At 40.5% G+C, this 27,300-nt stretch overlaps 1 protein-coding gene across 1 annotated transcript in view; it reads right to left on the bottom strand.

Moving 5' to 3' along the window:
* Positions 1–27,300, bottom strand: part of SH3BP5 (SH3 domain binding protein 5) — a 48,307-nt gene that overhangs the window by 3,466 nt on the left and 17,541 nt on the right. The window contains exons 3-7 of the mRNA XM_063303967.1: positions 26,851–26,979; positions 8,671–8,835; positions 7,283–7,413; positions 5,734–5,776; positions 876–1,095 (exon numbers count right to left, since the gene is read on the bottom strand). Of these exons, the coding sequence (XP_063160037.1) occupies positions 876–1,095; positions 5,734–5,776; positions 7,283–7,413; positions 8,671–8,835; positions 26,851–26,979 (688 nt within the window). The remainder of the gene's footprint in view (positions 1–875; positions 1,096–5,733; positions 5,777–7,282; positions 7,414–8,670; positions 8,836–26,850; positions 26,980–27,300) is intronic.

Raw genomic sequence — 27,300 nt, 5'->3', positions numbered from 1 at the left:
CAGAAAAAGTGAAAGCAGCACCCCCTCACACACCCTCAGCCCAACTCACCTCACAGGGTGGTGGTTGTGGGAAAAATGGGAGGAAGAAGGAGTATTAGGTATATTCCCTGCCTTGAATTATTTATAAAAATAATAAAGGCAGGATAAAACAAATCTAAAAAAAAATTCTAAAGTTCCATGGTAATGGGGAAAAATGTTTGGAAAATTGGAAAACATTTTGACACTATGTTAATTATAATTTTAGCCAGATTCATATACTTACTTACTTACTTACTTACTTACTTATTTATTTATTTATTTGATTTCTATAGCTGCCTTTCTCAGCAAGTGACTCAAGAGCGGCTTACAACAATAAAAACTATAGAACAATTAAAACAATTTCAATTAAAAACAATTAAATTACAAAATAAATACATAGCCACCAAGTAAGCAGTGCATAGATGCTAATATAACCAAGAAACGGAACCATTCACACGTTCGGGGCCCCAGACCTGGGCACATAACCAGGTCTTCACGGCCTTATGAAAGGTCAACAGGGTTGGGGACATCCTAATCTCTCTAGGGAGAATATTCCAGAGGGCAGGTGCTACGGCTGAAAAGGCACGCCTTCTAGTTCCTGCCAACCAACATTCCTTGGCTGATGGGACCCGCAGCATACCCAACCTTCTAGATCAAATTGGATGGGCAGAAACAACTGGGAGAAGATGGTCCCTTAGGTAACCCGGTCCCAAGCCTTGAAGGGCTTTAAAGGAGACAACCAGCACCACTTAGGTCCTTCACAGCTGATACCTTTCTGACCAGCTCTTGGTTGTTGATACAACCTATGAACAAAATTGACATGGTCAAAGCTGTATATGCCTTTTTCTACTACTTACTGGAAATATTATCTGACTCCAGCTTGCATCCCAAAAGGTCTTCTGCTGAAGTACTGTTGCCTTCAGCACCAACACCGCATCCTCTGGGCCCCATTGAGGAAGCTCGCCGCCTCTCATGGATCTCATCAGAGATCATCTCCAAATTCTTCAAGGCTGTTTTGTATTCACCCTTTGCCAAAGCCAATTTTGCTTGCAGATCATCCACTATCTTCTTTAATTGCTAATGAAGCAGTCAGAAAGACTTTCTTACTCAAAGAAAAACCTTTAGTCATCCATATCCTATAACATAATGCTTTTTTTTTTTGAGAAAAAAAAATCAACAAAGTCCCATAGATTTCAAGTGAGAGAGACTTACATCTGGCACTAGGGACCCTTCAGCTTCCCCATAAAGCTGTTCACCAAAAAAATCATGCTGTCATTATTCACTGATCTACAGAGTATCTTTAAAAAAATAAATTGGCCGATCATTGAAGCCCAGCATGTAGAATGAAATATTCTAAATTTAGTACAGCTTCCCGCAAATTTAAGGTCCTCCCAGTGTATTAGACTTTGATTCCTTTGACCTATCAAGCTTCACAATCCAAGGCCTCGCGGGATGATCAGTTAGGGGATTCCAAGTCCAACATCTATGGAGGACATCAGTTAAAGAAATCACCATGAAAATGTGCCTTCACCTTCTGGTGCTGCTGGATCAGAGGAACACACTTTATTTATTTATTTATTTATTTATTTATTTATTTTTCACATTTCTATCACCGCCCATCTCCCCCTAAAAGGGGGACTCTGGGCAGTTTACAATAAAATTCACCTTAAAACCTAACATAAAATCACCAATATTAAAATAATAAAAATATAAATATAAAATCCAAGTGGGAGATTTCCATTCCGTCGGGAGAACTCTACATCACCAGCCACCCCCAGGAAGAGCTATTGCCCTTCCCATCCCAGGCGAGGTGGCAAAACCAGGTCTTCAAGCCCCTCCGGAAGGTCAGGAGCGAAGGGGCCTGCCTCACCTCGGGGGGTAGAATGTTCCACAGGGTGGGCGCCACTGCAGAGAAGGCCCGCCTCCTGGACCCCGCCAGATGAAATTCTCTTACAGACGGGGTCCGCAACATGCCCTCTCTGCATGATCGGGTGGGACGGGTTGATGTTATAGGGATGAGACGGTCCCTCAGGTAGCCTGGCCCCATGCCATGTAGGGCTTTAAAGGTGATAACCAACACCTTGAATTGGACCCAGAAGCAAACTGGAACCCAATGCAGCTCACGCAGTAGAGGTGTTACATGTGCTGATCTTGGGGCACTCATCACTTCGCACAGCTGCATTTTGGACCAACTGAAGCTTCTGGATACTCTTCAAGGGTAGCCCCATGTAGAGCACATTGCAGTAGTCTATATGGGAGATGACCAGGGCATGAGTGACTGTCCAGAGGGCACCTCAATCCAGGAAAGGGCATAACCGGCGCACAACCTGAAGCTGTGCAAAGGCCCTCCTAGCCACGACTGCCACCTGCTCTTTGAGCAGGAGTCGTGAGTCCAGGAGGACCCCCAAGTTACGCACAGGTTCTGAATGGGGCAGTGCATCCCCATCCAGAACTAAAGATGACAACTTCCCAGATACTGAGGAGCCATCGATCCACAGCCACTCCGTCTTACCAGGGTTCAGCTGAAGCCTGTTGCTCCCCATCCAGGCCCCCAGAGCCCCCAGGCACTGAGAAAGGGCATTGACCACATCACTTACTTCACCCGGGATGGAGATATATATCTGAGTATCATCAGCATACTGATGGTACCTCATCCCGTGGTGACGGATGACCTCACCGAGCAGTTTCATGTAGATGTTAAATAGGAGAGGGGAGAGAACTGAACCCTGTGGCGCCCCGCAAAGCAGGGGTCGAGGGTCGGATCTCTCATCTCCTATCACCACCGACTGGGACCAGCCCTGGAGCAAGGAGGTGAACCAGCGCAGAACCATGCCGCCCACCCCCAACTCCCTGAGTCGTCCCAGAAGAATACCATGGTTGATGGTATCAAAAGCCACTGAGAAATCAAGGAGAGCAAGGATGGATGCACTGCCTCCATCCCACTCCTGCCAGAGATCATCCATAAGACCGACCAATGCAGTCTCTGTCCCATATCCCGGCCTGAAACCTGACTGAAAGGGGTCTAGATAATCCGTTTCATCCAGAATCCTCTGAAGTTGTAACACCACCACTTTCTCAACCACCTTCCCCAAAAAAGGGAGGTGGGAGACTGGATGAAAGTTGTCCAGGACACTAGGGTCCAGCAATGGCTTTTTGAGGAGGGGGTGTACCAGTGCATCTTTAAAGGCATCCGAGGCACGCCCCAGGGAAGGTAGGTTGAAGTCCAAGACCGTAAGCCTGGGGAACTCCACCACCAACCCTGAGACGGCCTCAAGCAGCTCAGGCAGGGAGGTTGCCACGCAGCAGGGAGGCTGGTACAGCAGCAACACTCCCAACTGTTCTCGGGTGCCCAACTTGAGAAACAGGGTCTCACAACTGGCTACCTGTGGAGCAGCGCCCCTGAAGGCTACTAGAGATTCTCGGATGACAACTGCCACCCCACCTCCCCTGCCCCAGTGTCGCGGCTAGTGCCACACCTGAAACCCAGCCGGGCACATTTCTGAAAGGGCTACCCCCCCTTCCTGACCCAGCCAGGTCTCGGTGATACACGCAGGTCTGCCCCCTCCTCTGCAATCAAGTCACTTATAAGGGGGGCTTTGTTGTTGACTGACCTGGTGTTCAGAAGCAGTAGCCAGAGACCAGGGCCCTCAGGGATCTGCTGACCAGGACCTGGGTATGAACCTGGAGGGCCGGAACACGCTACCGGTAACAGACACCAGGAGCGTCTTCCCCGGAAATGGCCTGCCCTCCAGTTCCTGTCGTAACATCCCCGGCCCGTCACCACCTCAATAGTGAAACCCGCCCTACAACCCCCAGAGTTGCCAGGCCCAGTTGCCTCCACTCCCGAACCACCGGCCATCCTGGGATAACACAAGGGTCCCCTCCCCCATGCACACATCCTCCCACCCTCAGTCAACCTCAGGTGGAGGCAGGCCCTCCAGCGCACCAGCTCCTGCTCTTGGTGCTGTTGGAGCCTACCCCCCCATCCACTCACTCACTGTGTCCACCCCGCCACCACTCTCACTGGTCACAGGGGGGCACCCCACCCATTCCTACCCACCTCCTGTCTCTCACTCAGGGGTGGGTACTCTTACACACCCCATTCAATCTTGGGCTCCCTCCGTGTACTCTCACCCCCGGAGGTAAGCCCACACTCACTCTGAGGGGCCCACCAAGCTACTCTGCCGCTTCTAACAAACGGGCATTCCCCAGACCCCCAGACACAGAGCCCGAGAACCCCAACAATCCCCAGTCCACCGATGTCTATGAGTGTTCCACCAGAGTCCTGCCAGAGATCACAAGGTCCACCCAGGGGCCCGCGGTCCTCTGGTCCACACCATGGGACTCCACCTCCAAGGCCTCCAGTCTTCTGCCACCTTGTGGAGGCCGTCCAGATCTGCCAGGTTCTCTCGGGTCTGGCAGGGTCCACCCAGGCCCACCGAAGATCTCCTGCGGTCAACCTGGGTCCACCACTGTCCCAAGGAAGCCGTGTCCACCGTTTCCCATGACGGGAAACCACCCCAGGGCCTGCCGCGTTCTCTCCAGAATCTTGCACACACTGCCGCGTTCTATCAGGCATCCACCAGGGCCTCCGAGTCCATCCAGGCATCCAGGGTCCACTCGGGTCTGCAGAGGTCTCCCCGAATCCACGGGAGGCTCCCTCATCCACGAAGGCTCCACAGAGTCAGCGGCCGCCCCAAAGGTCCGCCGCATTCCTCTGCTCCGCTCTGCCGTGCTCTGCTGCTCCACCGGGGGGGGGGCTCCCGCTGCCTCCAATGCCGGCCTCAGGCGTCAAGGCCAGAGAACCCAAAATTTCAACAGGGTCTGTCTGTCCTCCCCAAGCCCCACACGAGGGAAGGGGCTGGTAACAAGGCCCATGGGGCTCTCAGCGACCCTTCTCCCCCCGCGATTTGATTGAAAGCTCATAGCACAAACATACATACAATTTTGTGGATTATCATAGCAATTGGATATGCTTTTCAACCTAGATATCTCCCTAATGATAGCATATAAAAGTCACCTGTACACAAGTCCATATATGTGCAGATTAACTATTTTTTAGGAAGAAGGACATTTCCATTCTAAGAGGCTACTACCCATTTCCCACAGCAAAGTTTCCACCTCATTGAAATATACTGCCTACATTCCCCATACAAGACAAATAATAGCAACTGCCCAGTGGGGAAAAAACAAGAGAAAGCAGAAGCTAGATTGTCCCCTTCTCTACAGAGCGAACTGTCCTACGAGAAGGTCTTACTGGAGTTTCAGATTTAGTGGGTTTTAATATATTTAATTGCATTTGGAAAGATCTGGCTCCTGAAAAGGTAGTATAAAAATAAATATAACTAAACAAACTTAATATTGGGAATTCCTCCTCAAATTATTCCAAAAACAATACCCCCCCGCCCCGCCATCTATACAGAATATTTCATATCCAGTATCTATCAAAGTTTCATCATTCTTAAAACGAGACAACTACTGCAATAGCAGGAACAGGTTAAGAGTAAGATTTTTTTTCCCCACTGAAGTTTTTTTTTGGAGTCAGCTGGCCTTGAACTCAAACAAATAACTCACACTGATGATGTTACCTGGCTGGGTCATGAAATGTCTGCAAACAAACAACCAAGTTCAGAGAGCACCAAGGACTCCACAGTTCAACCCTGAGCTACAAATATTCGCTTCTATTCAAACAAACAAATTGTATGTGATACATACCTCTAATTGTACATAATATTTTGCTTTGAGTTCAAAATAAGGCCTATGGGGATGGGAGAATATAAAAAGACAACTGCATTATTACTGGTAGAAGAACAGTGCCCTCCCCTTCAGTCCCCATTCACTGAGCCATCTACCATCTTGTTGACACAGAAAACTAGTCAACCTTTTGCTTCAGTATGTGGAACTTGCTTATCCAAAACGTAAGTCAGATTCCTAAATACTGTGGTAATGAATTTGTGTGACACCCCCACCCACCCACCCACCCACCCAGAAAACTAATGATTTCACTGGGCTTAGAGTATACCATGCACTTTAAATTAAATTTGAACTATTTATCACAGTGCAGTTTCTCAAACTGTCTAATGGAGCTTATGTGGGCAAAGTAAGTATAGAGGGTAAGGAAGACGACCTTGATGGAGATATGCAAGCTCCACTGCCAAGGTGACAAGGGGTAAAACATTGTCTAAGTCCAGAATGTCCATATAACATTCAGAAGTGGCCCAACCAGACACCTCTCTAATTCACTGAACTATAAGGAGGAGGAGGAAGTAAAACACAATCAGACTTGCAAGATTCTGTTATTATAGCCAGCCCCAATAAAAGTTGTTTTAGCCTTCCTGTGGAGTTGATTTCTTGGTCTGGCCTACCTAGTGGGGCTGACAGCAAGGAGTGAAGCCTGGAGAACGTTAGAAATTCTCTGCCCATACAAGGCAGATCAAATTCAAATGAAACCCGATCCACTTTGCACAGTTGTTTGTGACCTCCCAGCAGGGTCTGACCCAGAGTCTGAAAGCCCCTGTATTAAACGGTCATTCCACTGTTACAATCTAGCAGAGGCTTGAACATGGTTATATAGTCCAGTGCTTTACCCTAACAGGAAAACCACTAAAATAGTGTGATGCGTTTCATTTAACAGCCTTGAGCAATAAACTTGCTGCTGTATAATTGTACCAAGGGAAGTTTTCAAACTGTCCTGAAATTGATAGCAGTTCAAATTGTTCAATGAAGCACCAAAAGTCAGGGCCAGGCAGGATTCATCTAGCAGATCTTTTTCACAATGGCTAAGCCATAATGTAGTTTTCCTGTGGCTTTTCAGCCAACTGTTACTTTTTAAGACTATGGTTAAACCACAGCTTAAGCATGATGGGTGAAGCAAACCAGTGATTCAGACCATTGGTCCAGAGAGCTTATAATTGTTAATTCAGAGTGGCAGTCGCTTTTATGCAGGACTTTTTAAGCAAGACTTTTTCAAGCCCTACTTGGCAATGTCACAGATAATGATGGATGATTTGCATTGAATCATACAGTATAGTGCTGACCAATGACCCCATAATATTTATTTCTGTTTGTGGTGCCTTCTGCATTTGTCTTGTATTGGGCATTTGGAAGAGGTCTGTGATTCAGGGCTGCCTTTGATGGCCTTTTTGGACTGCCTTTGATGGCCTTTTTACTAACTTTCAACAGTTTCCCATGGTTCTATTTACATATGCAGGCTAATCACTCAACAATCAGAACATCAAGTGATGCCTTGAAGGTTTAAACTTACTTGGATTTGTTGATAGCCCTTTTCAGCTTCTTCTCCAACTGTTTCATTCTGCCCATGGCAGCATTGTATTTGGCTGCCGTTTCTTTATGTACCAGTTCACTTCTAGTTTTTGTCTGCTCTGCCTCCATGACCTTTAAAAAGGGTAATGAAAATGTTTTTCAGTTTAAGCTACTATATGCAAAGCTTGGTTTATTTTTAGTAACAATATTCCTCAAATGTCTCAGTCCAAATAACTGGCAAAATAGCAAAACTACATAGAAAAAAAGAGGGCTCAGTAGATCTTAGTTGCGAATACCTTGCTATAATTTATTAATGCTAGAAACACCCCATTGGCCACTTGACTGAAATTCCATCAGTGTTACAAAAATGCAGAAAATGAGTAACTTCCATGTAAATAAATTCCAATCACAGAACCATAAAATCATTGAGTTGGAAGAGTCCATTTAGGTCACTAAGTCCAAGTTCTTATAAAAAGGCAATTACTTTTCTTTTTAACATTACCTGTAGAGCCTACCAGGGAAGAAGCTACTCTCACTTAATCATAAGTAGTGCCCAAAATCTGATTAACTATTAAACAATGATTACAAATCAATCCACCTCACTCTCTGGAGAAAGCTCTGATGCTGGGAAAGGTAGAAGGAAAGAGAAGAGGATGACCAGCAGCAAGGTGGATGGACTCAGTTACGGTGGCTATGGGTGCACCATTGGAAAACCTGAAGGACCAGGTCAGGGATGGATCAACATGGAGAACATCTATTTATGTGGTTGCTAAGAGTAGACCCTGACTTGATGATACAGCATCACAATCCAATAAAGTTTAATGTAAAATTCAACAACTCCTTTAAAAAGTAGTAGTAATAATTAGTAAAAAGAGAGCCAGTTTGATGTAATGGTTAAGTAATCTGGCTAGAAACCAAGAGACTGTGAGTTCTAGTCCTGCCTTGGGCACAAAGCCAGCTGGGCAACCTTGGGCCAGTCACTCCTCTCAGCCCTAGGAAGGAGGCAATGGCACACTACTTCTGAAATCTTGCCAAGAAAACTGCAGGGACTTTTCCAGGCAGTTGCCAGGTGTCAAAAACTTACTCAAAGGCAATAATAATAATAATAAGCTACAGAAGCTATGTGGCACTTGTTTATTTGTATAGTAGCAGGCCCAATGTATATCATTCATGGATAGATGCAGCCTTCTTGTAACAGTAAAGAAGGCTAACAGTGAAGTTAGAAAAGCTACATGCAAACAGTCTCTGCTGCTTTTCTCCTGACATCTGTGAATCAGCTGTCCCTGAAGTAAGTGGTTGATACCTGTGCAATATTCTGTCCATTATCAACTCCACCTCCCTGCCTAAAATACTTAAAAATGGACAGGAAGAGTTAGCAATAGAGCTTACCCGCTGTGTGGCATGGTTGAGCATCTCTTGCCAGGCAGAATCAAACTGACGTTTATCTTCTTCCAGCAGCCTCTGCTCCGCAAGAGAAATGGTTTCCTTAGCCGCCCGTAGCACCTCTGTCGCTCTCTGGAAATCCTGTGTTGCTTTCTGAGCTTCTAGCTGAGCCTACGATTACAGATTTAACAAAATTGGTCTAGTACACTGAAAGGAAAGAGATAAATAATCCCCAGTGATTTCTTCTGATTTCCATTTGCTAATCTTAAATATCAGTAGTGGGAAATGTCTGCTTGTCTGACTTTAAACCAAATATCAGTTTATATAAGTTAAGGACTGTATTATTTGTACTGTATTTGTATACTGTATACATACATGCTGTTCCCTCTAGGTGTAAGCAGTTCAATAGCAATACTGTAGTAAGTAAAAGAAATTGGAAGCAAGAGAAAAAGGAAAGGAAAGGAAATCTAACTAAATCTACTCTAGTTTACATCAATCCTATGCAATACACCTTGCCATACTTTTGCTACCTTTTTAAAATATCATTGCTTCCATGTCTGATTCATAACAGTTTTTTAATTCACCAGTGAATTTTTTCAGGATTTCATAAATTCCATTCAGTCAAAATATTCTCAGTGTTCCTCTTTCTCTCAGTCCATTCACTCTTCCTATTACATTTCTCTTATGATTCCATCCTCATTCATTCTCTCTATATGACCAAACCTCCTCAGTGTTTGATACTGGACCTACTGGTACTCGGTCCACATTCATTCATCTGCCATATATCTTGGCCACCCTTCTTCTTTTACCACACAGACCTTTTATGTAACTCACTTTCACTTTATGTATCTCTTGAAATGCCTCTCCTCTGCATATAACAAAGTGGACAGAAGCACACAGCCATTTTCACTTCTTTTGACATTCATTTCTCACAAGAGACTATATGCTATCAACTATCCTTCTACCAGCATTTCCAAATCTTAAAATGTCCACATCCAGTCTCCCTTCTTCGATAAACATTCTACCAAGGTACACAGATTCATACACTTGTCACCCTTCCCTTTGCATAAAAGAGCATTACTGGTATTCTTCCAGCCATCAGGCACAGATGCAGTCTTCATACACAAGTTAAATAAGTCATGCAGTCACTCCATAAGCAAACCACATCCATATTTTAACATATCTCCAGTTACAAATGTGTTTCAAACTCAAGCATTTTGAATTTGAAACTTTTTGCATACTCCTAGGAACCTGACCATAATTAGTTGCAATGACCAATTGTATTGATGGAAGGATTTCATCCTGCTCACATGTAACATTCCCCATCTCATATCATTAAACTGATTCCTGTTGATCACTGCTTTGTTTCAGTGTTGTAACTGTTGTCTCTAAAAACTTACATACGTTATTCTATAGTTTCGCTTCAACATATCCAAAAGACATTTCATGTAGGATATTATATGTTAGGGCTGAATCAGCCTCTCTTCACATTTTGATGATGATCTTTCTTCCCTGTCAGAAAACATGACACCAAGTCATGGGTGCAAGTTGCTTGGTCAAACGATGTTGTTAATGTTTTTAAAAATATCCTGTCTTACACGATTTTAACTACCATTTTCCAGCTATGGATGCTAGCTAATTAACAGCCTCTGGTTTCATAAGCAGAGGACATGTAGGATTTTTTCAAGGTCACGTGCTCATTTACGTAGTCAAGTCTTGTTGCTAAGACACCAAACAGAGTGAAGACCTTCTTTTAGAACATCACTTTCCTAATAAAGTAGGAGCAATCTTTTCTTTTCCACTCTTGGGATCCAGATGTAGCTGTATATAAAGCAGGTCCATTAAAATCAACAAGATTTAAGACAGACATTATTATTTAAATCCTATTTAAGTAATAATGTTTAATATTTAGAGCAGTTAATAAAGTCCTATTGAATTCTCTAAATAGTGGTAAAACTTGATCCATTCCTCTATCTTCTAACATCAGAATTTGTACAGATACAAACAAACACAATCCAAAACTAAACTGATCTTGGTTAAGGCAACAGGCTAGAAGCCAGGAGACTGTGAATTCTAGTCCCACCTTTGGCATGAAAGCTGGCTGGGTGACTTTGGGCCAGTCACACTCTCTCAGTCCAACTCACCTCACAGGGTTGCCGTTGTAGGGAAAATAGGAGGAGGAAGGAGTACTGTTGGCAGAGTGCTAGAAAGCCTTTGGCCCAGGAGACATCAGAAAAGTCACACACCAGGCATTTCTATAAAAATAATTTTATTTACAGAAAGCAAAACATATTTAAAGGCTGTTTGCTGAGAGGAGAGATTTCTCTCAGCTGCATATTCTCTGCAAGCCTACACAGAAGGGAAACTGAAACTAAAACAAGCCCAGGCATGTTCCTCCCTTAGGCAATGCAACCATTAACAGGTGAAAAAGGGGACAATTAAATTCAACCTCTTCATCCAGCCAAAATGATTAGTTACCATAGTAACCTTAATCTGTAGTAGAAAACATATTAACACTCCCCTCTTTATACTACAGAATGAGATGCAAACCAATTTGCTTTGTTAACTCTTTGAGTCTTGGTACAGCAAGAGGTTTGGTTAAAATATGAGCAATAATGTCTTTTGATTCACAATATTTCAACATTATTTCTCCTTTGCCTATCATATCTTTGATATATTGATATGTAATATCAATATGTTTTGTCCTATTCTTGCAGGCTTCAGATTTTGCCATAGCAATGCAAGCTTGATTATCCTCATAAACAGTTATACACTGGTTCACTTCCATGCCTATGTCTTTTAACAAATGTTTAAACCATATAACCTCATTACAGGATTGTGTTAGAGAATAAAACTCTGCTTCTGCAGTGGAAAGAGCAACAAGTGTTTGCTTTCTAGAATGCCAGCCTAAGCTTGACCCAGAAAATTGAATTAAAATCCCAGAAGTGGATTTCCTGTCACTGACATCTGCTCCCCAGTCAGAACCGGCAAAAGCCTGCAATTTCTCTGTTCCAGAGGCATTTAGCTTCAGGCAATAATTCTTTGTTCCTTGCAAATATCTCATTAACCTCTTCAATGCTGCTTTTCCAGTAGATGTAGGCTTCTCTACCTGTGTACTTAAAATGGCCACAGAATGAGAGATATCTGGGTGAGAGTGATTTGCAATGTACAGTAAACTTCCAATTGCAGATCTATATTTCTCTGCCTCAGTTAATTGAGTTTCTCCTATATCTTTCTGAAAATCTGTTATTATCAGAGTAGAGACTGGTTCACAGTCTTGCATATTAAAATCCTCTAGGAGCTTTTGAATTTTACTACGCTGGTTGAACAGAAAGCTACCATCCTTCTCCCTGTGTATTTCTAAACCTAGGTAATTTGTTACAGTTCCAAGGCTTTTTAATGTGAAATGGCTTTTCATGCAGGCTTCAAAATCAAGCCGTTTTTCTGTTGATGTGAACAGCAGCAAATCATCGACATAAATGCACAGATACATACAGCCTTGTTTGTCTTTCTTCATATATACACATGGATTTGCTTTTCCTTTTTCAAAACAAAAATTCTGCAGTTTTTCATCTAATTTTTGGTTCCAGGATCTAGCAGCTTGTTTTAACCCATAAATTGACTTCTGCAGTTCACAGACTAGATTTTCCCCTTTTTCATAGCCAGGGGGTTGCTGCATATATAATTTGTGGTCTAAATCACCATAGAGAAATGCAGTTTGAATGTCATAGCGGTGAACTGACATTCCTTTGAGTGCAGCAATTTTTAACAGTAATCTAATTGATTCACCTTTAGTAACTAGTGCAAAAGTCTTGTCAAAGTCTAGATCTTTCCTTTGAGTGAACCCTTTTGCAACTAACCTTGCTTTATATTTTTGGATTTTGCCATCAGCATCCCTTTTCAGTTTGAAAACCCACCTACAACCTAGACAGTGTTCATTGGGAGGTAGATTTACCAGTTTCCATGTTTTATTTTCTTTCAAGGATGCTAACTCCTGTTGCATGGCAGAATGCCAATTTTGTGCAATCTCAGCTGGTAAAGCATTCACTTGTTCTAAAGACTCAGGTTCTGTGAATATGTGAAAAGCCTTTACTGTTTCAGCCTGAAAACGTGATGGATTTATTACTTCTCTGAGATCTGCGAGGTAATACAGGGCTTAAATTTTGACTCCTATCACTTTCCTGAGAAGCATCTCTCTCATCAGACAGATCTTCAGTCTGCTTTTCTGGTTTAACGTCCTCATCAGGCAAAAGATCACCATCAGCAAGTCCTTGCTGTTCTCTTGTGGTGGTCAGATCAACTGGAGAGCTAGAGTTTAATCTCCCCCAGTTTTGTTCAGCAAAGAAGCACTTTTGCTAATTATCAATTTCTCTCCCATTATGAACCTGTAGCTCCTTTGGCTTTGTTCATAGCCAACAAAGATGGCTTTCTTTGTTGTGGGGCCTCCTTTCCTTCTCTGTTGTTTTGGTATATGAACCCATGCAGTGCTACCAAACACTCTAAGATGGTTTACCTTTGGTTTCACACCATAAAACAAATGGAATGGAGTGTCCTGAATCACAGAGTTATACAATCTGTTTTGTACATAACAGGCAGTAGATATTGCCTCTCCCCAATACTTAAAAGATAAATGTGAATCTTGCAGCATGCATTCCATCGCATTTTGCAAGGTTCTGCCCTTTCTTTCAGCAACACCATTTTGCTGAAGGGTGTAAAGTTTAGAAAGAATTTGTTCTATCCCCTTTTCCGCTAGGAAACTTTTGGATTTGTGAGAAAGGTACTCTCCTCCTCTATCACATTGGAGTGCAGATACAGGCCTAGGGAATTTTCCATTTGCCCATGTCACAAAACTTTTAAATTTCTCAAATGCCTCATCTTTATGTTTTAAGATGTAGATAAATGTGTATCTTGAGAAATCATCAATGATGGTCATTGCATACCTTGCTTGTCCAAGACTTGGAGCAAAAGGACCAATAATGTCAGAGTGTACAATTTCCAAAGGTCTAGTTGTAACTCTCTCACTGTGCTTACTCACAGGAGCTTTTAGTGTTTTGCATTCTTTGCAAACTACACAATCTAAGTATTTGTCACAGGGTTTTATCTTTAGGTCAGCACACAGCTGTGGCATTTGTGCTATATACTTGAAATTAGCATGACCAAATCTCCTGTGCATCAGGTGTACACACTGGTCATGATATGGAGTGTTGCCAACTGCAGCCTTGCAACTTGGCTTCCTTGCATTTTGCACAATGTACAAGGAGTCTTTTAACATACTAGTAGCACACAATTCCCCATTTTTACATATCTCACAACCATTTTTCTTAAATGTTATGACATACACTGTTGCAGCCAATTGTACCACAGATAAAAGGTTTGACTGTAGAATTGGCGCATACAGCACACCTTTTACAGTTTCTCCCAAGCAGGATAAATACAAGTCACCTTGTCCCATAATTTTGGTCACAGACCCATCAGCCAAAGATACACTTTGTCTTTCAGTTTTAGACAGTGACACAAAAGAGCTTTTACAATTACATAAATGACAATTGGCCCCAGAATCTAACACCCATACATCAGAATTACCCTTCTCAGCAACCTGTGCAATTTGGCTTGTCTGAAGAGCCTTCTTCTATGTTGCCCTTGTGTTCTTCTTCTCTGTCTTTCTACTCTTGGGTCTCAAGGCACAGTCTTTCTGCAAATGTCCAGCTGAACCACAAGTGAAGCATCGCTGGCTGGCTAGCGCTGTGGCCTCAGCTTCCTTTCCCTTCTTTTCCCTTATTTTCTGGTACTGCAGCTTTCCAGAAGAGATGGGGGGATCTTCTGGATCCCCCCATCTTCTCCCATTCAGTGAGTAAGCGCTGTGTAACATACAATGGGGTGAGGTCTGCTTCAGGCATAGCCTCCAGGGTACAAATCAGTGTGTCCCATGTTTCATTCAGTGAGGACAGGAGGATATAGGATTTTGTGAGAGGTGTGAATTCCATCCCTCTCTCCTGCAACTCAACAAACAGCTGCTGAATATAATGCAGGTGCTCAGGAAGGCTATCTCCTTCTGCAAGGTAGGCTTTGTACAGCTTTTTTGTCAGGGTAACTTTACTCCCTGCTGTTGCCTTTACATACAGGTCTCTCAAAGCACCCCAAAGTTGCTTTGCAGACTGCATACCTTGCACGTGGACTAGCTGATTGTCCTCAACTCCCAGGATAATGGTGGCTCTAGCCCGCTCATCCTGTCTAAGCCATTCAGCACTGGGATTTTGTGGGGTTTGCTCACCAATTGGCAGCCAAAGATTCTCTCTGCGAAGATACATCTCCATCTTCAGGGCCCAATTCAAATAGTTGGTCTCTGATAGGTGCTCCCGAGGCATCGCTGAGGGCTGGGAGGTAGCCATGGCTTCTTCCTTCTTTTGCAAGTCACCTCAGCTGGCTTCTTTGTCCTGTAGACCAGCAGTTGCTGGAAACTCTCCAGGTGGCTCCAAAGAAAATCTTCACAGGTCTTTGCTACCTTCCTTTAAATTGTGCATGAGGTGTGGAGCTGATCTCTCTATTCTCTCTGGGGTTTTACTGGGTTTACTGGGCTGCTTACATAACCTGTTGGCAGAGTGCTAGAAAGCCTTTGGCCCAGGAGACATCAGAAAAGTCACACACCAGGCATTTCTATAAAAATAATTTTATTTACAGAAAGCAAAACATATTTAAATTAGGCTGTTTGCTGAGAGGAGAGATTTCTCTCAGCTGCATATTCTCTGCAAGCCTACTCAGAAGGGAAACTGAAACTAAAACAAGTCCAAGCAAGTTCCTCCCTTAGGCAATGCAACCATTAACACGTGAAACAGGGGACAATTAAATTCAACCTCTTCATCCAGCCAAAATGATTAGTTACCATAGTAACCTTAATCTGTAGTAGAAAACATATTAACAAGTACTAGGTATGCTTGCCACCTTGAATTATTTATAAAAATAATAAAGGCAGGATAGAAAATAAACAAATAAATAATATAAATCCACCAACTTAATTACTTAGTAATTAAGGAGGATTTTCACTAATGTAGGAATGGGGAAGCTTTGGTCCTCCAGATGTTGCTAAACTATGATGTCTAAGTAATGTCAGTCTTTATGACAAAATACCCATTGTTAGAACTTTGCCAAGAAAATCAGTCTTAAGTCACATTATTGATAAATAAGCATCCAGGTGTTTGCCATTGTTTAAGTCCCCATCTAATGACCCTTCTCACTTTTCTCTGACTCCTCTCTTCTTTGGATCTACTGATAGCATCATCTCTTGATGTAATGTTTCAACACAATCATTTATTTATTATCCCACCTTTATTATTTTTATAAATAACTCAAGGTGGTGAACATACCTAATACTCCTTTCTCCTCCTATTTTCCCCACAACAGCAACCCTGTGAGGTGAGTTGGGCTGAGAGAGAGTGACTGGCCCAAGGACATCCAGCCGGCTTTCACGCCTAAGGCGGGACTAGAACTCACAGACTCTTGGTTTCTAGCCACGCACCTTAACCACTAGACCAAACTGGCAATCATGATAACTGACATTTTCTGCCAATCTGATGATGATGATGATGATGATGATGATGATGATGTTCAATCATGTCCAATTGTTGGCGATTCTATGGACCAGCTCTCTCCACATTTTCCGATCTTGTACAGCTTCTTTTAGTTGTTTCATGCTCTGGCTGGTGTCAGCTTTGATGGTGTCTAGCTACCGTGTTTTTTGATGGCCTCATTTCCTTTTACTGCTGACCATTCCAAGCATAACTGCCTTTTCCAGAGAGTTATCTATGTATCATAGATTCTGCCAATCTACATTTATCTAGAGACTTAATATTGGGAAGTACAATGCAAAACAAGCTTTTATAAACGAGATAAAGACCAACACATAAGAAGAAGAGGATCTGCAGCTGTTGTTCTCACCCCTACATTCCACATGTTGGATGTCTTTCTATGTCAAGAGCCAACACACATAGCAACTTGTATTAGGACTATGCAGATTCTTGGAGGAGGCAGTATGTTCACATGTGAACCACTGCTTTGGATCATAACACAAAGGCGTGAAGTAACTGCAGATATTTGAAGGTTTGGCATAACTTTGTAGCTGTCTTGGGGTCTTCTATGCAGAGTGGAATTAACAGATCTGCACAGGGCTAACTTGTATGCACGTAGGATCAGTACATGTGATTTAAAATCTAGGCCCCTTATCACACAGGCAGCACCAAGGCACACACAAGGTGGCTACATGCTATCTCAACAGGTGTTAGGACAACATGTACTGACTGTAATGGCGATCACATGACTGAGGGACAGCACCATTATAACTCTGAATGGTTGCTGAACCAGGCAATGAATAAGCGAGGACTACCTGTATTTAACATACCAATACCTACAATTTGAATAACTGAAGGCTCTCACAAGAAAGTTGGCTTTCTTCTAAAAAATTGCCTCAATATTACTTGCTGCTATGGTAACCATTGCCAAATACTAGTGCCAGGATTGGCGCTTTGGTTTTCTACAGTATTCCTTGGGCTTCATAGGCCACTTGACTTTTGAAAAAGATATTTAAATAAAAACAGCTAGGAAGCTTGCAACACTGTATTCCAACATTGCCTTTGGGTCTCACAAGTTCCTACTGGGATGATAGACACTTCCTGGGGAGTTAATTAGTCTTCTTGTAAATGAGGAAGAGAGCTAACAAAAGCAGTTTCTGATTCCATCTCTGTTCTATCTTTATACCACGGAGAACAAGGCTCCAATCAAACACATCAGCTATGTTTGCACAATATTCTAAATAATGGTTTGACCATGATTTATTAAATAAACTATAATCTGCTGGCTTTATACAGCAGGCTAAATCAGATAGTAATTTACCAAACCACAATGGCTACAGTCATGTAACAAACTGAGCCCAGACTAAACAATCTACATTGTGGATTAACACAATGATGGATTAGAATCCTGCCTTTATTTAATTCTTTAGTTACTAGCAAAGCATAGGAGCCAGTCAGTATCTGGTTGTCCAGGTATTTACTTGTTAGATTTATATCCCATTTTCATTCAGGAGCGCAGATTACATGACAAACCATTTAAAATTGTCTTTCCTAAATACTACTTTAGACTAAATAATTTGAGATTGTTTGGTTGGACTTCCAGCATTCGTGGTATTAGCTATTCCCTCTCTGCAGTATAAAATATTAAACACCGACCATGTAGAAGGTCCCAATGCCTGGTAATGTTTTCACATCAAATTTTTAAAAAGCCACAGAAGCAACCATCCAATTTAGTAAAATTTAATTTAGTAACCCATTATTCTCACTCTGCAATATAAAATAATATTAGATGACGCAGTAAGCCACCTTATGTATCTTCTAATCACTTATTTCTATTGCCCCTTCCTTCCTACCTACCTATAATAGAATTATCTATAATTGTGGCCCTCCAAATAAGGGGGTTGCCCAGAAACATGTCAGGCTTGAATATCCCATGTGTGTGCATGAACAGGCATATGCATATATATGTGTACATGTGTGAGTGTGCATGTGGGGGGGTTTATACACTTAAAGATACTAATCAAACCATATTTCAAAAAATCTAGTAAGCAAAGAAGTTTATTTTATACCCACAACTCAGAGAACAAGGTTGTTATCTGCATCCAATAGCATTACTGAATTGCCAATATAGTGTAATAGTTAAGCTGTTAAACTTGGAGCAAGGAGATCCAAATTCAAATCCCTTCACCATGAAGCTCACCAGGAGACTTGGGCTCAGCCACTCTCTCAGTTCAACCCATCACACAGAGTTGTTATGGCAGGGGATAAAATTAGGAGAAGCTACCATGTTCACTGCCTTGTGCTCCCAAGGAACAGGTGGCATATAAATGTAGTAATAATAAGTTACTGATTGAGTTTTTTAAAAGGGCTTAGCAAAGGCAAAGTACTTGCTGTACAGACAGCTACATCAGTGGCTTAGCTTTGCCCACTTTGCTAAAATTATTCAGTAACTAAGAACTTCCTCACTCTAAAACATAAGAGGGTCAGGGTGCACCAACTACATTTTCACAGATCTTTAGTAGCAGCAGGTACAAATTGATGTTGCCAGCAAAAATCAGTGGCCTGGTTGAGGGATAGATGTAGGACCGACATAAAACCTTCTGGGTGGATGTCTAAGGCTCAGATCAAATCAAATCAAGTTTATTACAGCCCTAACGTCTGCATTAAGTAAAAAAAGTGATACCTTTTTCACGAAATGGTCTAAATAATGTCAGCACATCATGTTCACATTATGGTATGGACAAAATAAAAATGTCTCCAAGATATAAACATTTGCATATAGAGAGAGTCATAGCTCATCTAATTCACAAAGTCTGCTCGGTGTCCGAACAAATTTCCTAACAGGATAAATTGAAAAACATCCCATAATATTATTTGGAACAGTATCAGGAAGCATTCCAGAATACTTTCATGCCACAACAGCTGTTCATACTGTTCATATAGTCATATTGTGTTTTTAAAAAATCCAAAGTTGTATAGAAAGTGCCTAAAGACAACTTTTCCCACAAACAAAAAGTTCATAGGTTACTGATGTAAGAGTTATCACAACTGACAGGAGGCAGAGGCCATGCATTTAAAGTTACAAGCAAGGAACCAAATGTTTGCTTAAGTGTTAGCAGCCTATATAAGGTACAGTCATTATTCCCAAGGTTTCATTTTTATTCACATAATTACCAATAATACATTGATGGACTTCTCCACACACAAATAACAGAAAGGTTGGCAATACACACACACACACACACACACACTGCACAAAGCAGGAAAGAGTATCCTGTTATATGTGGTTCTAACCAGCATTAGCTGGTATCTTCTGACTGCAACTACTGACTGATAAAACATTTGATAGCCTACTTATACCTACATATTTTACCCACAACCAAGACCTGACTGAACATGAAAGGAGTCTCATGGGAAAATGATTTCCAGTGAAAAAGCTGAAAACTAGAAATCTGTTTTGTTTTGTTCTATTTATTTATTAAATTTCTCCACCGCACATCTCGTGCAATGTCAACTCTGGGCGGTTTACAATGAATAAAAGAATAAGAATTCATTATAAAATATAAATATGGATAAATATAAAATGTAAAATATGAAATCAGGACACCGAGCTCTTAAAACAGAATATAACAGGATTATTCCTAAATAAATGTCCAGGGTTGGAAATGTGAACAGCAAGAAAGGGCATTTTATCATGTTTGGTGGACATGTAAAAATGATAGAAAATTCTGGATCCAAATATATACACTGATTCAGAGGCTTTTAAAGATAATATACAATTGAAACCAGGGGTTTTTCTTTTGGGACTGATGGACAAACAGTTGGGAAAAAGTCATGGAATTTTGTTTTTGTACATGATAGCTGCAGCAAGATTATGGTATGCACAAAGATGGAAAGATTCAGCATTACCCACAATGGAGGAATGGTTGGTGAAAATGAAAATGATGGAACTTGCTGAGATAGCCAAAATGAACTCTTTGGTCAGAGAAAAGACAATATCTACATTTATTGCTGACTGGAAACCCCTTACAGACTTTGCATGAAACAGAAAAAAAATGAACTTACGATTTATAGAATGGACTATAGAAAGAAGAGAGATATGTTGTAACTATAGAGTAAGAGGTAAACTTATAATTGTACTTACAACTGCTCTAAAGAAAATCAGAAGCAACTTCTTTGTATCTTTTTTATTTCTTTTCTATTTTTCTTTTTCTTTTTTCATTTCTTGCACAGTTACCTTTCTCTCTGATTTCTTTCTTTCTTTCCTTTTTCTTGTTTTCTATTTGTTTCTATTCGTTTTTTATTTTCTTTTTTAAAATATTATACACGCACCTACACACACAAATGGCCAAGGTGAAAATTTCCCTGTGAATCAAACACACACACACACAAAATTGCTAACTGGTCTGGTCAGTATGAGAAATAATGCTAAATGTCCAGCAGCTCACCTTTTCATAGAAATGGATGATGAGCAGTTACTTCAATTTGATTCATCCCAGCTTAATATATTTTTGTGAATTCTGTTTTTTTAATTTGCTAAAGAAAAAAATCATACCCAATTTTCTTTTGGTTTCTCCTAATATTTAATTAATTAATTTTTCTATCCCACCTTTATTATTTTTATAAAGAACTCAAAGCGGGGAACATCCCTGTTACTCCTTCCTCCTCCTATTTTCCTCACAACAGCAACCCTGTGAGGTGAGTTGGGCTGATATACACACATTTTAAATATACACATTTTAAACTGAATTCTGATAAATAGGCATTTTTGCAACCTATTTTCCCCAGTATAATAAATTATTTTAACTCACTTGTGTGCAGTTTTCTCTGATTTTAATGTAGAACTGCACTGCAAATTTGTTTGCTAAATTTTGCTAATTTGAAAGGGGAACTTATTTCAGTTTGTACTTTGGCTCAATAGTACAACAAGGGGTAAATTCATACTGAGACAAACTGAGTAAAAATTTTCTTCTCTACCACATGGCCATAACTTCAGATTCACTTTCACCATAAACACTGCTTTTGTATAAATGCCTAAAAGTGGGCATTTTGTTTTTAAAACCTTAAAAAGAACAAACTGCTTCTTAAAAAAAAATCAGAACGTTAATCAAACAGTCCAAATGCTCAACTGCAGTTAAAACTCATAACTGAAAGCTGATTTGTCAGATTTTCCCCCTCATTTTACTGGAAAGTTTCTTTTTCGACTACTCCAGTTCTGAAATATGTGTTCCTTTGATCCCAACATTAAAGCATAACACATGCTGAGCAGATACGAATAGTAATATATATGTAGCATATTGGGATTCCATCAACTGGTTTAACGTAATTATTTTTAGTATCTATTATTATCCATCACGTTTGCTAACTTTTATCTTTAATGTTTTATTGATTTGATTGTAATTTCTTTGATTGTTGGGAGCTGCTCAGAGTCAAAGATAGTCAGGTGGGTGATGATGATGATGATGATAACACTTCAGAACTTTTCATTAGCATATGTAATCTCAATCAACTTCTACACAAATGCCATTTGCTCCACAGGAGATCACAAAGGCTGAAAGTTAGCAGGACTTGCCAATCTAATGACTTCAGTGTAGCAGAGAAATTTGAACTAATGGCTTCTCACTTCACAGTTCAATCTTTGCTATTCCACTGCATTCTGTACAGTACTGTAATTCTAAAAGTCATTTTCTTAAAAGCAGGTTTCATGGAAATCAATCAGGTGCATGTAAATGTACAAAGATGATGCATTTAAATAAAAATCCCCCTTTTGGGGGAGATGGGCGGTAGCAAAATTTGAATAATAAATAAATAAATAAATAAAATAGAGCCAAAGATTAGGATACAAAAATATGAACACAGGAATAGTTAATCCAAATATATAATCCGTAAAATGAATCAATCAATAGTTTCATCAGCTACCTAACAACCAACAAGGATCCATGTTACTCATGTTATATGTTGTATTTACATTGCCTTGTTCTTTTAAGTTACCAGAAGCATATCTTATTGACATAAACAGACCTTTGAGAAAGCTGAATAGAAAGTTAATAATTTGCCTAAAATGCCATTTTAAGAAAATATTTCAACAAGGGAAAACCTTGATGCAAATTGAAAAGACCTTGTGCCTCCTGTTCCATAATAGCTGAAAGGGCAACATCAGAAGCCTCCAGCAGCCACTTGTGTGTCATTTTATTCCTAATAACACAGGCCCTTATCAGAGGTGATTTGTGATGCCACACAGCTCCCAAACAAACCTGGAGAAAAAAATATGTTTACACTACAATTCTAAGCAGACTTGCCAAGCAGTAAGTCCCGTGAACCTTATCAGGCTTAAATCTAACATTGGTCTGGCACAGTCTCTAGGTACTATAGAAGGCTTTCAGCATCTCTGAAGCAGTCTTGAGGCTATGTTAATAATTTTGCTTTAATGTACAGGAAGCAACGGATTTGATTAACAGGAGAAAGCAGTTTATAGAGTAGGGTTGGAAGCCAATGAAATTCAGTCTGTTAAGGTTGAAACAAGACAGGAAGTATCACGGAGTTTTTCAATAAATTATGAAGGATGTCATCACCCTGTGTTGACTGTATGGATATGTGAAATGGCTGGTGTGAAAATTTTTCTTTTCCAAAGCAAGTGATGATCCCTCCTCAGAAAATCAACACCTCTTCTCAGATTACTAACTTCCACAGTTTAGAGACAGGAAACCATTCCCTCCCCTCAGCAATTTTTAATCAGGCCTGGTTTCCGTTTTCTTAGAATTCCACACTGAGCTTGAATTGGATTTACATCAAGTCACCCAAAGAGGTTCCTCAGGCGAATGTTCTTTCAAAACATTGACAGAGGTTCACTTTAATAAGCTACTGCCATGCATGCATCAAGCAACTCCAAAACATGTCATGTCCTGCTTCCATACACTTTAACCAAGGAGGGTACCCAGGCGATAGTACTATACAGGGTTTAAGTACTGTAACCTTTGAGGATCACTGTGAAGTGCAGGCCCTAAGGGAGTAACAAGTAATTGAATGGTCATATAAATAAAGAGGCCAAGACAGAAGCATTTAAATTTTACAGTTATTCTATACTAGAAGCAGTGTCAGATTTAAAAACAGCTATCATTTATGTTAGTAAGCACAGAAGAAATATGCTCCTAAGGGGGCACTCACCAGATGAACTATAGTGTAAATCTCAGATTTTTCAGATAGGACATGGAGTGTACCAGATTGACAGAGGCTGCCTTAGCTTATGAAGATTATTAAACAGTGATCTGAGAAGATGGGATCATAGAGAGAAAAATATAACGTGAAAAAGACTGAGCGAGATCAACTATATTTGCCACATTTGTTAGCGTAATGAAATGGAGAACTCTACAAATTGCCGCACTCTCTGATACCGATGTGTTAGATATGAACCTTTCCTGTACCTATCCAGTAAGCACGTAACTGATTAGTTGTAGCACACTTCAGCTGTACTGCTTTGGAGCTCCACTGCTGTGGGAAGCTAAACTTGAGTGCTGCAAGAAAGGAAGGATATTTATGGCAGTGCATTTATGTGTAGTGCTCTCTCCCTAAGCTGTGATAATACTGCTCTATGGAAGTTTCTAACTGATTCACATAATACTATAGTGTAAGTTTGAAGGGTTGTGTCCACTAGTGTCATTAGGACAAGGCTTGGGGGCAGAAGACTCATTCAGCAGAATGAACAGGTGGGCCTCCAAACACAACACAGTTTGCTTACTACGTTGCACATAAAAGTTTAAAGAAGGATTCTCCATAATACCATTTTCAATCTAGCATTAAAAATTACTGGCTATATCATGAATTGGTAAGATATGGATTTAAATGGAAATATCACCCCCCTCCCCCATCCTCTCCTTTTTGGAAACCCTTCACTCTTTTTTCTTAGAACTTTCTCACTTTCTCTGCTTTAATAAGGCTAGCTCAGTCAACGCTCCAAGGCCACTCATGAGCAACTTATAGTATATAATCCATCTAGCTACATCTAAAAATCTGCCAAGATAGTATTAGGAAACAACACACAGTAAAACCTTGATTTAAAAGACTGTGAGGATCGGGCTCTGTTATTCCCAATTGTCTTTTAAGTATTAACAGTTTTTTTCACTTGCATGATGACACCACTGTGCTATTTGCATAATCACATTATGCAAATTATGTAAACCGACATAAATCATGGACGTAGTAAAATTAAGGTGAAATCAGTATAAATTTAACAGCCTCATCTAGAGTACTTCAGATGCAATTGATTTATCTATTATGTCTGGGAGTTGTCCAGACAGAAATTTGGTCCACTGCATCCAAAATGTGCTAAATGGATCTGTTAAATTGAGGTTTCACTGCACACACATGTAGAATCAAATATATATTTGTTAAGAAGCCTGTGCTTTCTTATCTTGCCTGCATTCCTTGGGGACACCTCTTTCTGATTCCTAGCCTGCCACGTTTGCTACATTGCAGTTGGAACAAAGCCGTTTTCCCCGGCGGAATGACTCTATAGATGCACAGAATTCCAATCATGGCCAGTAACATACAGAGACAGGAATTACAGAGTCATTCCACTGACTTAAGCGAAAGACTACTGGAGTCCTGATAAAACAATAATTTGTGGTGGCGTTACAGCCATTCTAGTATTTCATCTGCTTTATAGCTGGTCATTAAAAGGTTTGTATAATATTAAGAACTGATACCTTAGTACTCTTCCTCTTTCTTTCCTTCCCTATTTGTTTTTCCTGTGTCACATCTTTTTATATTATAATTCTAAATGGAGGAACTGCTCTTTTTATTGTTTCTCTAAACCAGGCTGGGAGAACTTCCTGCTCAAAAGGAGGGTAAATGTGCCTTAAATAAACAGCTTAACACATCTGGAGGGGACTGGTTTAGGGAAGATTATATTCAGTTACAGCTTTGGTGTGTTTGCCTAAATAACAGACTTTCTAGGAGCTGAGCTGGAAAAATATGTACACCATGTGTAGAATGAATGAATGAATACGTTCCTGTTGCTATACAACTGGGGAAACCTATTATAAGTTATACTTACATACAATACTTAGATATAAAGATAACATACTGAAAAGTACGTCATTATTATTTACTCCCTTGTTGCCAGGGGCCACTAAAAGAGGAAGAGTGACTTATTTAAAACCAATGAATTCACAACAAAAGTAATATCAGAGACATTCTAGTTCATAGCTTAGACTCTGAGCTCTTAAACTAGCTCTTAATGGATTTCAATGGTACCTCCTTCTACCTTTTATTCAACACTATGCACGTATTTCCTGGATCCAAAACTGTCTTTTTCAAGAGTCAAAGAAAATACTCAAGAGGCCACTCTGGATTCTGAACACTTAAAGAGGCATCGCTGCACCGGAAAAGTCAATCCATTGTTCTACTGGAAATGAGCCAGCTCTGTGGCAATTACCTAATATAAGTACAACTCTACAATTTTCACTGATATAGGATGATTTTTCCCCAAACAAATGTGCAAGATAGTACAAACCATGTAATTACTTGGTTTGCTGCAAATTCTACAAAAGGTGGTATTTTAATGAATATACAGATTATATTGCTGAATTATTAGTCCAGGGCTTTTAAAATCAGGGCTGAAGACATTTCTGTGTATGATTAGAGTCCCTAACTGAAAAAGATCTCAGGGCACAGAAAGAAAATTCTGTAGTTTTGAGGCCATACTATGAATGCATGAAAGTCAGGCATGACCAAATTGATTCCCAATGAACCACCATGCATTCTTCTGACATTTGAAAAGGGCAACAAGATCAGAACAGCTGCGGATTTAGCAAGGGGACAGACAGTATGGATTAGACTTTTTATCTTTGAAGAAATCAAGTAGAGAAAAGGTCACAACTCGTCTCTTCTGCAGAGTCTGCAGGAACATTGTTCTAGAATAGGTAACGAACACAGAGCATACTAAACGGATAATGGGCAAGTATATGTGGGTTGGCAGTATTCCTAATACATTTTAGAAGCTGATCCTGGGAGCTAGCTTTAGAAAAACTTCAAGAATTATATATAAATCAATAATAGGCTCACATTCAGTCTGTGCCAATTCAGTTTTTTGTCAGCTCAGTTCAAAGGCTACAGTATTTTCAGACTGGCTATCAAAGGTTAAATGGATCCACCCACAGTTCCACTGTACGAAAAAGCATCATTTAGGTAATATTGCCATTATTTTCTTTTCTCTTCTTTTTAGAGGAAGGAAATTCTATATTACAGCTTTCTGTAAGTCAAAATTGAAGAGAGAGAGAAATTCCAAGGCCAAGAATAGATTCTGTTGTGATGCATTTACAATAGCTGAGATGAAGCACAAATAGATTGCTAGAAATTTTGCAGAGATCATTAATAGTAGAGATTGGGAAAAAGAACAGAACAAGCCTTTCAATAGATAAGATCTGGGTGGGTGGCATTCACCACACTTGGAAAGAAAAAAGGGTTGCTCTCCCATACCAAGCACGCAGTTGAAATACCCATCCTGGCTTCAAAGACATACAGATCATGTGCTATAAACAATACCATTGTGCTTTTATTTTCCCTCTATAACTAAAGTTGTATTCCAATCAACTAATTGCATAGTCTTTTTCAGCTATGCTCTTACCTGCCTCGCAACCCTTCGGGCTTCCCAGTAAGGCTTTGAATCTTCTACAGCTTTCCCAATCTTCTTCACAAGTTCATCCAGCTTTATTGTAGCTTCAACCAGAACTGAACGGAATTTCTGACGTGCATCCTACAAAGAAAAAGACAACAAATGTGCTAATACATGTTCCTCACAGGTCATTAGTAATTAATTAAGTCATTTTAGGTAAACCTAGAGTTTGTTACCTTGCAGAACAATATTTGTGTAGTTCAATTTCAGAGTTAATAAAAATCAGTGAAAACCTAAGATAGTGCCAAAATTAATGTATTATATTTTCCAACTTTACTAAATTTCTAACTTTTTCTAACACAACCTGATCTGAACAGAGATAGACTTTTAAACGCATGTGTGTCTTTGTTCACTTAATCAAGTAATCTCCACTGAGCTTTGATCTAAATAAAAAGCCATATT

This window comes from Candoia aspera, chromosome 4 (assembly GCF_035149785.1).
Source record: "Candoia aspera isolate rCanAsp1 chromosome 4, rCanAsp1.hap2, whole genome shotgun sequence".
Lineage (NCBI taxonomy): Eukaryota > Metazoa > Chordata > Lepidosauria > Squamata > Boidae > Candoia > Candoia aspera.
Note: the sequence above shows the minus strand (reverse complement) of the source record. Positions and strands in the feature narration are given on the sequence as shown.